Source organism: Atractosteus spatula, chromosome 7 (assembly GCF_055471065.1).
Source record: "Atractosteus spatula isolate fAtrSpa1 chromosome 7, fAtrSpa1.hap1, whole genome shotgun sequence".
Taxonomy (NCBI): Eukaryota; Metazoa; Chordata; class Actinopteri; order Semionotiformes; family Lepisosteidae; genus Atractosteus; species Atractosteus spatula.
Window position 1 is genome coordinate 39,332,420 of NC_142712.1, and position 13,099 is coordinate 39,345,518.

Sequence of the window (13,099 nt, forward strand, 5' to 3'; positions counted from 1 at the left end):
TACAGAGGACTCTAAATATACCGTTAATACTCAGTCCATTTTTTCCAATGAGTCCTCTAGTTTTGAGATGGAGCAGGCTAGGATTAAATGAAAAACTGTCACTCACCTGTCAGACTGTTTCTACCCTGACTCTAACTGTGCTATCAAGAGATGAACAAGACCTTTGTTTTATATAGCACCTTTCATGAGGCATTGTCTCAAGGTGCTTAGTGGGCCTGCGCTCTGCAGGTGGCCTGTGGGCGAACAGAATATCAACCCGACTTCTAAGAATCTCACTTCCAGCCAAGCTTTTAATGGGCTGAAATTGTTTTTTATTGGTTACAAGTAATGAATATCAGCATGGATATTTCAGTTATCCATGCTGGTCCCTATAGCTGAAGCTTTGTAGAAAAATGTGTTATAAAATATTCCACACATTGATAAACTAGATTTAAAACCAATCCTTAGACACTTGATACAGATACTGTTGCAAAGTAGTGTCGGTAGTCACTGCAATGTGTGTGAACATATGTGATCTTGAAAACCCAGACACGTGTCATTTCCTGTTGAAGTATAGGTGACAGCTGTCTCAAACATAAAAAAACAGTGTTTTTTCCAGTGGTTTCTCGATACAACGCTCATGAAAGCGCTGCTTTAACAGCTGCTCTTAAACACTTTCTGTGCTTATTGGCGTAATATAAAATTACTTTGCATGACCATTCTTGCAGGGAGGTGTGGGTTTAACAGCTTCACACACTGCTTTATCATTAGTGAGCCAAAGGTTGATTTTCTAACTAGTGTACCATTTCTGGCATTCGGGCTTTTTTTCTTTCTGGTGACTTTAAACACTTTTGTGAGCTTGGTTGTGCATTTTTTTAACTGGAATTGTCCTGCTTGTTTCTTTCTTTGTCACTTTTAGAATTGGAGCTGCTTATCCCGATCTGTACGCGTTATAAAAAGCAGCCTTTTAATAGTGATTAACATCCCAGACCCTTCCTTTTAGAACAGCACATGGTGGTGGTGGTGGGGGGGGGGGGGAGAACTGTACCAGCTGTGCCAGAATGAAAGCAAAATCTATAGAAGTGTGATGACGCAAAGCTATGCAGCCATAGATACAGGACACTAAAATTCGAGTCAGTACAAGGAAGTGGTAAATTCACAAGTTTTAGAACAATTCTAAGAGTCCTGAGCTTTATAGTTGCAGAAGTAGTAACTTGGTACATTTTCCAAAGAGAAATCGGAGCTCATCAATGCAGGGACACTCTTGTCAGAGCAGGTTAACCTCACGTTGTGGGAAGCCCCTGGCAGCCTTGTGATAAAACCGAAATAACTGTGCAGTTGACTGTATTTGACTGGGCTGGGCTGGAGAGAGAATGATTGAACACAGATGAAGACTAATAGTGACAGTCAGTCAGAGCTTATTGCATGACTTGGGAATTCAGTGCAGTTTGGGCATGGTCTTTCGTTAAAGGGTAGTGGGTCCTGCAGGAGACATGACTTGTAAGAATATAAGGGAGGCTGTTGTAACCTCCCACTCCTTTTGATTAGTAGTTATTTGGTCTACAGACTTTGTCTAGGTGTTCTGGAAGGAGGCCAGGGTGTTGAGTTGAGCATCATGGCTGGTTAAGCTCTTCCAGACTCCCTCAACCCTTTGAGTAAAGTAGCAGCTTTTGGTTTTTCCAAAGATGTTTTATTATCTGCATCCACCTTTATCAAGTATAATTTTAAAAAGTCTTCTGGAATTTTGGATGATTTGGGGATATGGAATTTTGGCATCACTGTACAACAGAAAACAAAATCCCTTATCTTGATCTCTTCAGATCTCAAATACCTGTTGAGTTTCTGCCTTTCAGGGACAGGGTCTGAAGTGCTGGAAATCTAGCCTGTGAAAGGTGGCGCCCAGTCATATAGTTGTTGGAGGTAGAATGGATTAAATAATTGATCATCTGATGGATCGAGCTGGTTTCCTGGTCTGGCCACTCAGCTCTTACAGTAATGAAATCATAAACTATTTTAAATCAGCTTTTCTCTGCACATTTGTACCACCTTCTCAAAGAAGGGTTTCAGTTCGGCTTTCTACAACAACTACACATTTCTCCTTTGTCTCTGTTGGTTGGAGTGGTGATCACAGTCCTCAGTCCCTGTATGATAATCCTTAATACCTGTGTGACGTGCTTGCCTATTAAGAATAGAGGCCAGTGCCAACTAGAAAAGCCTGCATATTAACAGGGGTGGACTCGTTACATGCTTGTCTCTAATGGTTTTTCCACTCATTTTTCCAGTGAAACCTTCTCGTTCGTCCTGACAGAAATCGATGGGAGCAGGAGAAATGGATACTGCAGACGCTTACTGGTAATCATTTCCTATGTTACTGGAGCAGTAATTACAATATAGAGAAATATGAACTACATTGCTGTATAGGCAGGGGAAGATTTAAGCTCAACTTCCTTTTTTTTTAAAGTATTTTGCCCTTTTATGATTGTGATGACAATGCTAATATGCAGTTTGAACAAATGGCTTTGCTCTGCACCTCCAAGAGGGCCAAAGCTGTACTCTTTCCTGCTATACTCCAGGAAGCCCTTCAAAGATTCTAAACACAACATCGTTTGTGGGATAGTGTCTTACAAAATTGCACTTCAATGTTTTTTAAATACCCAGTTGTATTAGTCTAACTCTCTGACCTTTGTTGTGATTTTAGTTATTGTCTGATTCACATGACGGTTGATTTGTTGCCATCGACGGACGCCCAGTTTAGTAACCAGACTCTGTTTTCTCTTGTCTCAAAGCCTCATGGGAAGGGAGCGCGGCCACCAGAGGCCTACTGCATCATTAGCAAGCTGGCCTGCTTCGGACTGTTCTCCAAGGTACAGGCTGAATCAAAGCTTATAGGTCACAGTAATGGCAGGTTTACATACTGTAATGTGGCACTTCATTCCCTTCTATGCATCAAGTGTAGTCCTTTACAAACATGTTGGAGGAAAATGAAAGCTTCTCTCGGTCTCAAGGGGGTAGTTACACAGCATGTTTGGCCAGAGTGTTTCATTATTACTGCTAGAGCATTCCTGCCAAGGAATTGCATAACTTTCTGTTGCTATGCTGTTGTTTTCCATTAAATGACGGCAGTGTTATTTTTTTTCTTTCTGCTTAAGAATTTAGTCTGCTCGATGACCCCTTGACCTGCAATGTGTAGTGGTGAATAAGCAAAGGCCAATCTTCCAATGCCTTGCCTCCGGCACAGTGCCAGGAAATGAAGGAACTGTTTCCTCTGAAAGTCCTGGGGAATTCCAGCTCCCTTTGTAAGAACTGTCCGAGGAAATTAATGGCCTTAACGAGAGATTGGATGCCCAAAGTGTCGGTTTTCTCACTTGCGATTTCTTGCTTGTCTCAGCAAGAGTCTGTGTGAATGCCAAGCCAAAGTTTAAAGAGAATAGCTGTCCTGATACTTGAATGGTTTGTCAGCTACTTTGTGCTAGAAAGAGGAGTACAGAAAAGATTGAAGTCTTCCTATTTTGGGCTCTTCCCATGGCTCATGGTTAATTATGTTGCTGGGGGGGGATGTGCAGTGAGCAACAGTCACTAGCCAGCCCCCTGGAAAGGGGGTGAAGAGTTAGGATACTGCCTCTATACAGGTCCCCCAGAGTACTGTAATGTAATTAAAAAGATACAAATATTTATGCACTTATGTGGTGGAAAGGAGAATGGTGTTGAATGGTTCTCACAATGACCTTGACACAGTACCATCTTACTGGTGAAGGACTTTGATGTGCATACATATCCCCTTCTTCTGAGTGCATCTGCCAATTATAGAGGTTTCTTTAGATCCATTTTCAATGTGTAACTGCCATCAGTGTTATTGGTTTCTGCTTTGGCAACACTGTAATGCATCAGTCATGCCAATGAGGCTCTTTGAATTTGAATTAGTTGTATCTACAGTATTGTGTGATACGGAAGTGACCTCGCCCATCCCCTCCCCTCCCACATTTGAATCCCAGATGGCATAGAATTCTGCGAAAACGGAGGACCTGGCCGTTGGCATTGTGGACTTTGCCATTGTATAAGGAGAGTGGTCCTGTGTGTGGCTCTGAGCCCACGAGTGACCGTGATTAAATCCCAACAACACTAGGGCTCCAAGCGTCACATGGGTGCTGGTTAGAATTTTAGGAATCTCCCAAAAGTAAACGTTGAGCCTCTACAAGCAGCAAAAACAGCTTGAACAAGCTATTTCTCTTTCGCAGTCCAGTTTTTGCAGGGTTGCCTTCAGCTGGGGTGGGGATAATGGAGATAGTGGCTTGTTCCCCCGGTCAATAGAACTGAGATCTGGGGAGTCTCCCGGCTCTGAGGGTAATGGAAGTCTGTCTTGCGCTCTTTGAGCCACCCACCCATTGCCTGACACTGAGAGAGCCCATTCGTTTCAACGTGGCTTCCAAAAGTTTAGGTCACAATCTAAAGGTGTGATCGTTGCCAGACACGGATATTCTAGAGGAGTGATCCTCAGTCCTGGTCCTGCAGAGTCACAGGCTTGAGGTGATGTAGCCCTTGGGGCCCCTGACCTCAGTCCTGGTCCTGGGGACCTCGACGCCTGATTTTCACTGCACCTGAGCTCTTAAATGAGCCCTTTTGCCGAACTGACAAATTGCTTGAATAGAACCTTTGCAAGTTTTTTTTTTACTCAAAGGCTGGAGATTTTAGGTAATCTCCTATCTATAAACAATTATGTTTTTATACCGCAGGGCGGTGGCTCTGTGGCTGGAAGGTTGCCGGTTTGTATCCTGCGGCCGGGAGAGGAATCCTACTCCGTTGGGCCCCTGAGCAAGGCCCTTAACCCCAACTGCTCCAGGGGTGCCGTTAAATGGCTGACCCTGCGCTCTGACCCCAAGCTTCTCTCCCTGTCTGTGTGTTTCATGGAGAGCAAGCTGGGGTATGCAAAAAGACAAATTCCTAATGCAAGAAATTGTATATGGCCAATAAAGTGATCTGATCTTATCTTAAAAAGTTCACATTAAGCCTTTGTGAGGTGTGTTTAGGGTGTGATTATTTTGAAAGCTCTGGAGGAACAGAAGCCAGTGGCTGTGTGTGGGTCCCCAGCACCAGGACTGGGAAATGCTGCCTTAGGAGGTATAACTCAAACTGAAGTGCTGGAGACCAGGGTGATGTTAGTAACCAGCACCATTAAGTCACCCAGCCTTTAAGAGACTGATCCCTGGAAGTCCAGAGGTGAGACCTGCTGCTTCCAGAGGGACCCACGCGGTGAACAGCGCCCCCTGTTGGTTTCCGTTGCAGATTTTTGACGAGGTGGAGAAGCGCCGGCAGATTTCGAAGGCGATGATCTACCCGTTCATGCAGAGCCTCCGGGAGGCGCCCTTCCCAGCGCCGGGAAACACCGTCAAAGTCAAGAGCTTCATCCCCGAATCCGGCACGGAGGTAAACCAGACGCGTGGCTAGATTACAGAAGCAAAGTGTTCCCTTTATTCTACAATAACTCTCCTGTTGCGTTGCATTTACAGCACACATTTGTTTTTTTAAATACCCAGTTAGACTAATACAACTGGGTCTTTAAAATGAGCAAAACATCATGTAGCCTTCACATTAAGAAGAGAATTAAGAATCCTCACCAAGGATAATATGTTGCATAATTAAGAAAGCAAATTTTACCCCATTTCAATGGTGGAACTTGATTGTGGTGCCCCCTGTATAAATATTTGTAACCCCCCCCAAATATCCCCTGCTGACATCACAGGGGACACTAGCAGCACCAAAATAAAAAAAACACCTCACTCTTTTGACACTCAACCTCTGAGCCTAATGCTCTCCAAAGTCATCTGCAACCCCAGAGCCTTTCATACGATGTACTGTATAGAGCCACTTCCCTGTCTGTTACTCTTTCAGTAAAGTGTTCTCCCTCAGTCAGATAAAAACGCCCTGATTGCTGCTCGCTGTGGTTAATTCCGCACCATCACTCTCATTGCACTGTTTCCACCCCAGTCTCCACAGGAGTGCGGCTCAGTGCGTTACCAGCAAGCGCTGAACCAGTGTGAACTAGTTTACAGGCTGAAGCTTTGTCAGTTACAACCTATTCTAGGTTTGTCTGCCCCCTCACACTGCTATCTTCTCATTTTTCTGTCGAAAGCACCAGTCATGTTTTGGTGGCTTTGGTAACCTACTTTGACTTTCTGTACCGTGGTGATGACCCTTGGCTAATTTTGGAGGGTTTTTCACCCTCCACGTATTTTTTCCAATTAGCATATTTAAAGGCCTTTAAGTATGAAACTATGGACTAAGTTGGAAAGTATGTTAAAATGGTATAATGTGGAGGGTTGGTTCAGCTGCTAGATGTCACTTCAGTGCAGGTCAGGCTCTGTGAATGCGGGTTCGAGCCTGGGTCAAGTGCTGCTGAAGGTGGGTGGGATTGGTCGCCCATGCCTCTCTTGGCAAAAGTGACCCCTGCTGGCCTCCTGGTGAGCGTGTGGGGTACTGCTGCTGCTGCTGCTGCTGCTGCTGCTGCTGTTGCTGGTGGGGGAGGGGGAGGGTGTTTTTCCTTTTATTTCACCGGCCTCCAGTTCGGCTGTGTCGCCCACGTTCTGGCTGGAGGGAGTCTGTGCGTTCACCTTCATGCCTGTGTGAGAGGTCGCGCGGCTTGTGGTTCTGGGCCAAGGCCCAAAAACACGACTCGCTGTTCCAAAATGGGGTGGGTATAACAAAAATAACACTTCTCGATTTATTGGTGGGGGGGTGGGGACTGCAGACAGTGCGCCGGAGTCAGATTCTCCGGGATGCCTCCGGATGGGAATATGGGAATGCTGCAGTTTCCCAGAGCTTGTTTTGTGCCCAAGACCCATTCTGTCTGCGTGAAGACCTCGTTAAACTTGAAAGCTCGAGGATCGGGGCGGCGACCAGCGAGTCTCGGCGTGCCGGAAATCGAAGTCCACAGGCATGGAATCCTAAGGCAGGCCAAAGGGGCATATTCTGGTCTGTCTGAACTTGATTGTGACATCGGGAGCGGTCCCTCTGCATGCCTTTCTGAGCCCGATCCTGATGCTATTTTAGCTCTGACCCTCCCCATGTGGGAGGAGGGAGTCTGACGGCTGGACTGGCTCTGCGTGATTGTTGCTCCCTTTTGTTTAAATTCCGAATGATCGCTGTGGTGCTCCAGCGAGGAGAGAGGAGATGCAGGGTCTCCAGCTGCAGGTGGGTGGGATAACCACAGGCTGCTTCGAGAGCTCCAGTCTTAGCTGTCCTGCACACCCTCCAGCCAAGAGGAGCTCTCAGTACTGCATTTCTCCAGCCTTCTCACCTTTCCTCCTTTTGTGTCCCAGAGTCCATGTTCTCCATCGTTCTGTCTTTTCCGCTGAGGCGGTATTATAGAGGTTTGGACAATGGTTTGTTGCTGTGAAAATTGCTCTGAAGACTTGGAAGAAAAATAATCTGAATGTTGAAAGGAGAGGAAGTGTAATGTGTGAAGTTTACCATTGTGCATATTTCCTCCCCTGTGTTGCACATTTAGTCTTTGGTTTTCTTATCAGATGTGCTGGGGTCGGTCAAATGAATTGTCTCCTTGCTGTTAGATGCATTCAATAGCAGTTCTGTTTAAATAGCTTTTGATAACTTTGATTTGTTAAAAGCTGCTACTTTGTGAAAGTATTTTTTCAGGTTATAGTTGAAAATATTTCAATATGACAAATGGGTAAAAAATGTAATGTTACTTACGGCCACAGGGCCTTGTTACTGAACACTTTCGTTGATGGGACCAAATTGGTAACCATGAGTTATTAATTAGCATTCATATACTCATTATTAGAGTGATGTAAAGCAGTAAGTGAAAACATTATTTAAATTTCCCCCTGTTCTTTTGACTAGTTTTCTTTCAGGTTTTTGAAGAATTTCCTTTTAATTCCCCTTCCTGGGTCAGTCATTTAAAAAAATTCAAAAGGTCAAGCCTTTAACTTCTGAAATGCATTGAGGCCCAGCTCTGCCTTCTCGGGTCTTTCGCAAGCTGTTGCAGACTGAAGGAAGCCTGCAGGAGAGAGAGTCCAGTTGGTGACTGGAAGCTATAGAGTACTGTATAGAGAGGAGGTCATAACCAGCAGGAGGGCTGTCTGCTTCCTCTCCAGATCATCGAGCTGACGCGCCCACTGGACTCCTGGCTTGAGCACGTGGACTTTCGCACCCTCTTCAGCTGCCTGAAGGACGAGGAGCTGCTCCAGGTCTTCGCTTCCACGGTGCTGGAGAGGAGGATCGTCTTCATCGCCGAGGAGCTGAGGTACCGACCCAGCCCTGTTCTCCCTTGGTCCGCAGAGACATCCTGCCCTCCTCCCAGCAGCTGTGCTGGGTGACCTTTCACCCGGCACTCGGACGCTTATTTCAGTGGGTGGTACTTCATAGAACCAGCAACCTCTTAATGAAAAAATCAATACAAAATTCTAATGCTCTGTTGCAAAAGTGTCTTATTTTCCTGGTTGAACAGCTCAGATATTGTCCCGATTGTCTCACTCTTCCTTTTCCGCTTAAGATGTCTTAAAAGTGGAATGATTGGGCGGGGGGGGGGGGTCACAATAATCCCCCCCCCCTCCATATTTTGTCGCCCAGAACTGATTGAATTCTCTGAAGCCTGCTGACGCCTGGCTTCAGCCACCACTTTGGAAGCCCTTGATTGTTTTAGTCTTGGCCGGTCTGCACTTGTAAAAGACAAACCATTGTCCTTCAGACCCAGACGTTAAAGTAACATTAACTAGTGAGTAAATGAAGTGAAGGTCATTGCCTGTCCAAGTCCTGGGTGACATCTGGAGTGTTTAATAAGACTGGCACTACTGTTAGATTTGCCCTGTCAGCCTCTGTCGTCCTAAAGCATGTCACCCCCAGAGGTTTCTTGGGATGGAGGAGTGAGAAGTGCAGGAGGGGAGTGAGGACTTGGCCATAGCGCTCCTCTGAATGTCTGGCTCTCTCCCAACAGCACGCTCTCTCAGTGTCTCCACGCGGTGGCAGCCCTGCTCTATCCCTTCACGTGGCAGCACACCTTCATCTCCATCGTGCCCGAGATCCTCATCGACGTGACCATGGCGCCCACCCCCTACCTGCTGGGCGTGCAGAAGCGCCTGCTGGACCAGGTCATGGACCAGAGTGATGTGAGTATTGCCAGCGATGCGAGGAGGACTGAAGCACAGCTGCCGGTCTGATCCGCCTTATTTTATCCCATCGCTACGAGAGCGGGAGAAGAGCAGTATCCCTTCCCTTTGGCGTCAGCAGATTTCTCCGTCAGCACTGAACAATAACAGTCACATTTAGGGAACTGTGCACTTCATGAGGAGGAAGTAATGAGGCCAGTGTTTTTTTAACTCTACCTTTTGTGTCCAGTTAATAACAAATGCACAGTGTGCTTTTGAAATTAGCAAGCTGTTTCCAACATTTGTATTGCATTATAGTGCATTGTGAGCAAAACCATTTGGTACACCTGCACATGGGACCATTGCAGCATGGGGAAATTCAGTATTTTAATTTGTTCTTTATTTTCTAGCTGCTCATAGTGGATTTGTCAGAAGGAACCTCCAAAAAGTTCATCATGACCGTAAGTTTTGTCTGTTTCTGGTTTGTTTTTTGTGGTTACTGTTGGGCAGCAATTTACTTACTAAAGAGGAAAGTGTGTGTGAGGAATCGTGAAAGCTCCTGAAAAGATTTCATCCCGCAGGTAAAACTGAAACAAATCTTTTCTCTTCGGTTCTTTCTCCTATTTTTTAACACTCGCTCACCTAGCTCGGAGATGAGAAGAATATTCTGCCACCAAAATTGCAAGAGGAGATCCTTCAGGCGCTCAGCATGAGGAAGGAGAATTCGAGTGAGTCGATGTTCCTGTTCCCCCCTCTTTTTCCCCCATCAGGTTCTCTACCTAGAAAAGAGGTCCAGTATGTCAGTCAAGTCCAGGAGTTCTCGGGGGGGGGGGGTCCTTGAGTGCACAAAACCAGCTTTTCTTCAGGGCCTCGACCAGTGCAACCCCAGGAATAGTAGTAGAACCAATCCAGTAATATGCCCTGAGGTTCATGTTTTAACATTTCCTGCCGTTTACAAAAGGTCGAAGTTCACTGGGGAAAATTGTTTATGCTGCTGTTGATGAAGTGAATAGGTGACCCAGATTTTAGAGTCTTCCCCCATCAACCTACACACAGTTCACAGGCCACAGCTTGAGAAAGCATTGCTGCACGTTTCGTGGTTTCGATAGAACTTCTGCTTGAGAGCGTGGGGTTTTCACTCGCTGGGCTCCAGCCTGTCTGTGCTGTGTGGGGGCTGGGGGGTGGGGAGGAGAGGAAGCTGACCCTGAGCTGTTGACATGCAGGCTGTAGGTTCGAAATAGTTGGGTTTGGCGGGAATGCTGTATACCCCAGACTGAAGCGCTCGGGGGGGGGGAAACCAATGTGGTCGCAGTGCAGCGGCTTACGTTTTTGCAGGTCGGATTTTAAAAGCTGCACAAAGGCCTGAGAGAGAGGCTGCTGCGCACGACGTGCACGCCTCCTGATATCCCTTGTTCTGTAGCTGGTCCGTCTGCAAAGTGAAACGCCGTTTGTTTGGTACGAGACGCATAAGCGCGGGCTTGTTGAAGTCGCCGCCGCCGCCAAAGTTCGATTTTTCTGCGCAGCCCCGGAGGAGCTCAACCGGATCGTGTCGGACGCCTTCCTGCCTTTCTTCGTGAAGACGGTGGGACACTTCGCCTCCTACGTGAAGTGGAACGGCAACGGCCAGCCGGGCGTCTTCCAGAAAAGGAACTTCTACAAGGCCATTGAGTCCAAGAGCACCCGCAAGTTCGTCAAGAGGTTCATCCAGACCCAGATGTTCGACCTCTTCATCCAGGAAGTGGAGCAGCAACAGGCCTCTCAGGATGGTAAGAGTCCGACTGCTCTGCCCCCAACTTCCCTCGCCCTCTTCTCCACTCGGGGTTCAAGCGAGGCGCTCTGCAGATCAACTAGCCACAAAATACTTTTTTTTTTAATTGTGTGGGTATTATTAAAGGTGAGTGAAAGATGCAGAGCACTGAAAGCATTTTGCTAACTGGGAAGACCAGGACCAGATGTCTCGGCATCGGCCTCGCAATAAAACGTAACTCAGCTGGAAAGAGTTCAGCAAAAGCAACTGTTGTTCCCCTGAAAGTGTATAGGGCAACAGGAAGAGGTGTGAGTAGACTATGGAGGAATTTACATCTTATTAGATCCGGTTGAAAAATTGGTATCTACTAGATAGTTTCTTAGACTAATTTATGGGTGGTTGTGTTTTGTTTTTTTTTATTTAAGTGCCTGGAAGCTGAAAAAAGTGAAAGGCCCGCTGTTGTGCCAAAGTTTTAGCATGGGACTACTTTCAAAACTGAACAAAATTTAAAAGCTCGTGTCTTCTCTGAATGTGGAAATGGCAACCCCCCAAACCAAAAACTCTTCTCTCTTTTTTTTTTAATAGGATTTTTTCAGAAAAAGATTGCGGAATACCAAGAGAAGAAGAAGAAGGAAAAATCAAAGAAACAATAGAATGGACATGTTTGCTCCTGTCTCACAACAGACCATCTCTGGCACATTGTACATAATCTAGGGTGGGAGGTAATGATTTTGGGGCACAGATGTTTACATCCTTAATAAAGTAATATAGATATTTTTTTGTAAATAGTTGGCCATGAGAGTAAATAATTTTATATTCTTTAATTCCATTCCTGTTAATTTTAAGCCTTTTGTAGAGTATGGAGTAATGTTTTGTCCCATTACAAGCAAAGTGCACATTTCTCTTGGTCTACTCAGGAAAGGGGCTCACTCTGTTTCATGCTGTCATAATGGCTATGCTGCTATTTTGAGTGACTGCCAAAAAAAAAAAAAAAACCTGGGTTCTAATTGGCCACAACGCACTGTCTTGTCCTGGAGTTATCGGGGTTATTTTAAGTGGGGGTACGCACCAGACCTGTGTGTTCTTGACTGAAGGAAATGTGGTGAGGGGCGGCTGTACTAGACACTTCGGTCTCTGAATGTGAGCCATCGTACCCTAATGAAATGGGCCAAATAGTAATAAACGCTTTTTGAACAATTGTTCTTGGCCTGGTTGATTAAAAGCATCCAGTCTACTGGGAAGCTGCCCAGAACTCATGGGACAATTAGGAATTCTTTTCTTAAACGCCCTTCTTTCCTTCCATGTTTAAAGTTGGGGGACGTGGCCTTTTTTCAGGTGTACCACTGCATTCAGGGCCCCAAGTCTCGACTTCAACAGACAGACGTGTGGAATGAGGTGATCCAGAACCTGTGAGAAGTATCTGCCTTCGAAACTTGGCCACCGAGTTGCTACAATGGGTGGCCATGGGAATGTTGTAGTTTTATATAGAAATAATTTGTGAAGAATACCTTGTTGCAGTGAGACTCCTTTACAAATGGAGAAAAAGGTCATTTGATTTATTTCTGAGCTATTTATTGACAGGGAGAGTTTAGGGCATGTCAACGTCTTCGCAAAGGAACTGCAGCCTTGGGGTTTCCCTGCAAGTGCCTGTTCGGATTCCGTCACCTGGGCGGGACCCCAGAGCGCCGGCTGTCTGGTCAGGTTCGTCACCGTAGTCTGGAGCCGAGCCGCAGGGCCGAACTGGCCACTGGGTCAGGGGTGCAGGTGTCTCGGCACGAGCACGAGAGGGAGGAAATCGGAGGATTGGGGTTCAGTTTCGCAGCTGTAGGAAGAGGCATTCCACCGTGTGAAGGGAGGAGGGGAAGGTGGTGACGCAGGCAGCGCGAAGGGGGCTGGCGTATGGCGTGGTGGGGTGGGCTCTGCTTCTGGGGTGCCTCTGGTGGAGAGGCTGTGGCATCAAGAAACCAGATCTGTGGCTACACGACCGTTGTCTGACATCTACACCTTAGATACCCATCATTGGGTTGAAAAGATAAGGTGGTGTGGCTTTGGTAAACTCTGAGAATAGGTCATACTAGAGCTGAAATGGCTCCCCACCCTACCTCCTTCCCCGAAATGGCGAACATGATCATCCGGAGACTAATGCTGGCAAATTCACCATCCTGGAAAGTTTTGCCACCACATGCTTGTAATGTTGCAGTATTTTTGCATGTCTACACGAAGTAGAAGAGTAAGAAGGATGTTTTCTTCCTTTCTCGAGTTAAGGAATTGGGGG

At 46.3% G+C, this 13,099-nt stretch overlaps 1 protein-coding gene across 8 annotated transcripts in view; it reads left to right on the top strand.

Annotated features, from left to right (window-relative positions):
- The window catches only part of dennd2db (DENN domain containing 2Db), a 37,451-nt gene extending 25,430 nt beyond the window's left edge, over positions 1-12,021 (top strand). For all 8 annotated transcript variants that reach the window (XM_088920257.1, XM_088920256.1, XM_088920258.1 and 5 more), the window contains 9 exons: positions 2,262-2,331; positions 2,766-2,843; positions 5,260-5,400; positions 8,088-8,236; positions 8,927-9,098; positions 9,488-9,538; positions 9,724-9,805; positions 10,601-10,843; positions 11,410-12,021. In XM_088920257.1, the coding sequence (XP_088776383.1) occupies positions 2,262-2,331; positions 2,766-2,843; positions 5,260-5,400; positions 8,088-8,236; positions 8,927-9,098; positions 9,488-9,538; positions 9,724-9,805; positions 10,601-10,843; positions 11,410-11,477 (1,054 nt within the window). In that variant the 3' untranslated portion in view covers positions 11,478-12,021. The remainder of the gene's footprint in view (positions 1-2,261; positions 2,332-2,765; positions 2,844-5,259; positions 5,401-8,087; positions 8,237-8,926; positions 9,099-9,487; positions 9,539-9,723; positions 9,806-10,600; positions 10,844-11,409) is intronic.
- Positions 12,022-13,099: the final 1,078 nt, after the last annotated feature.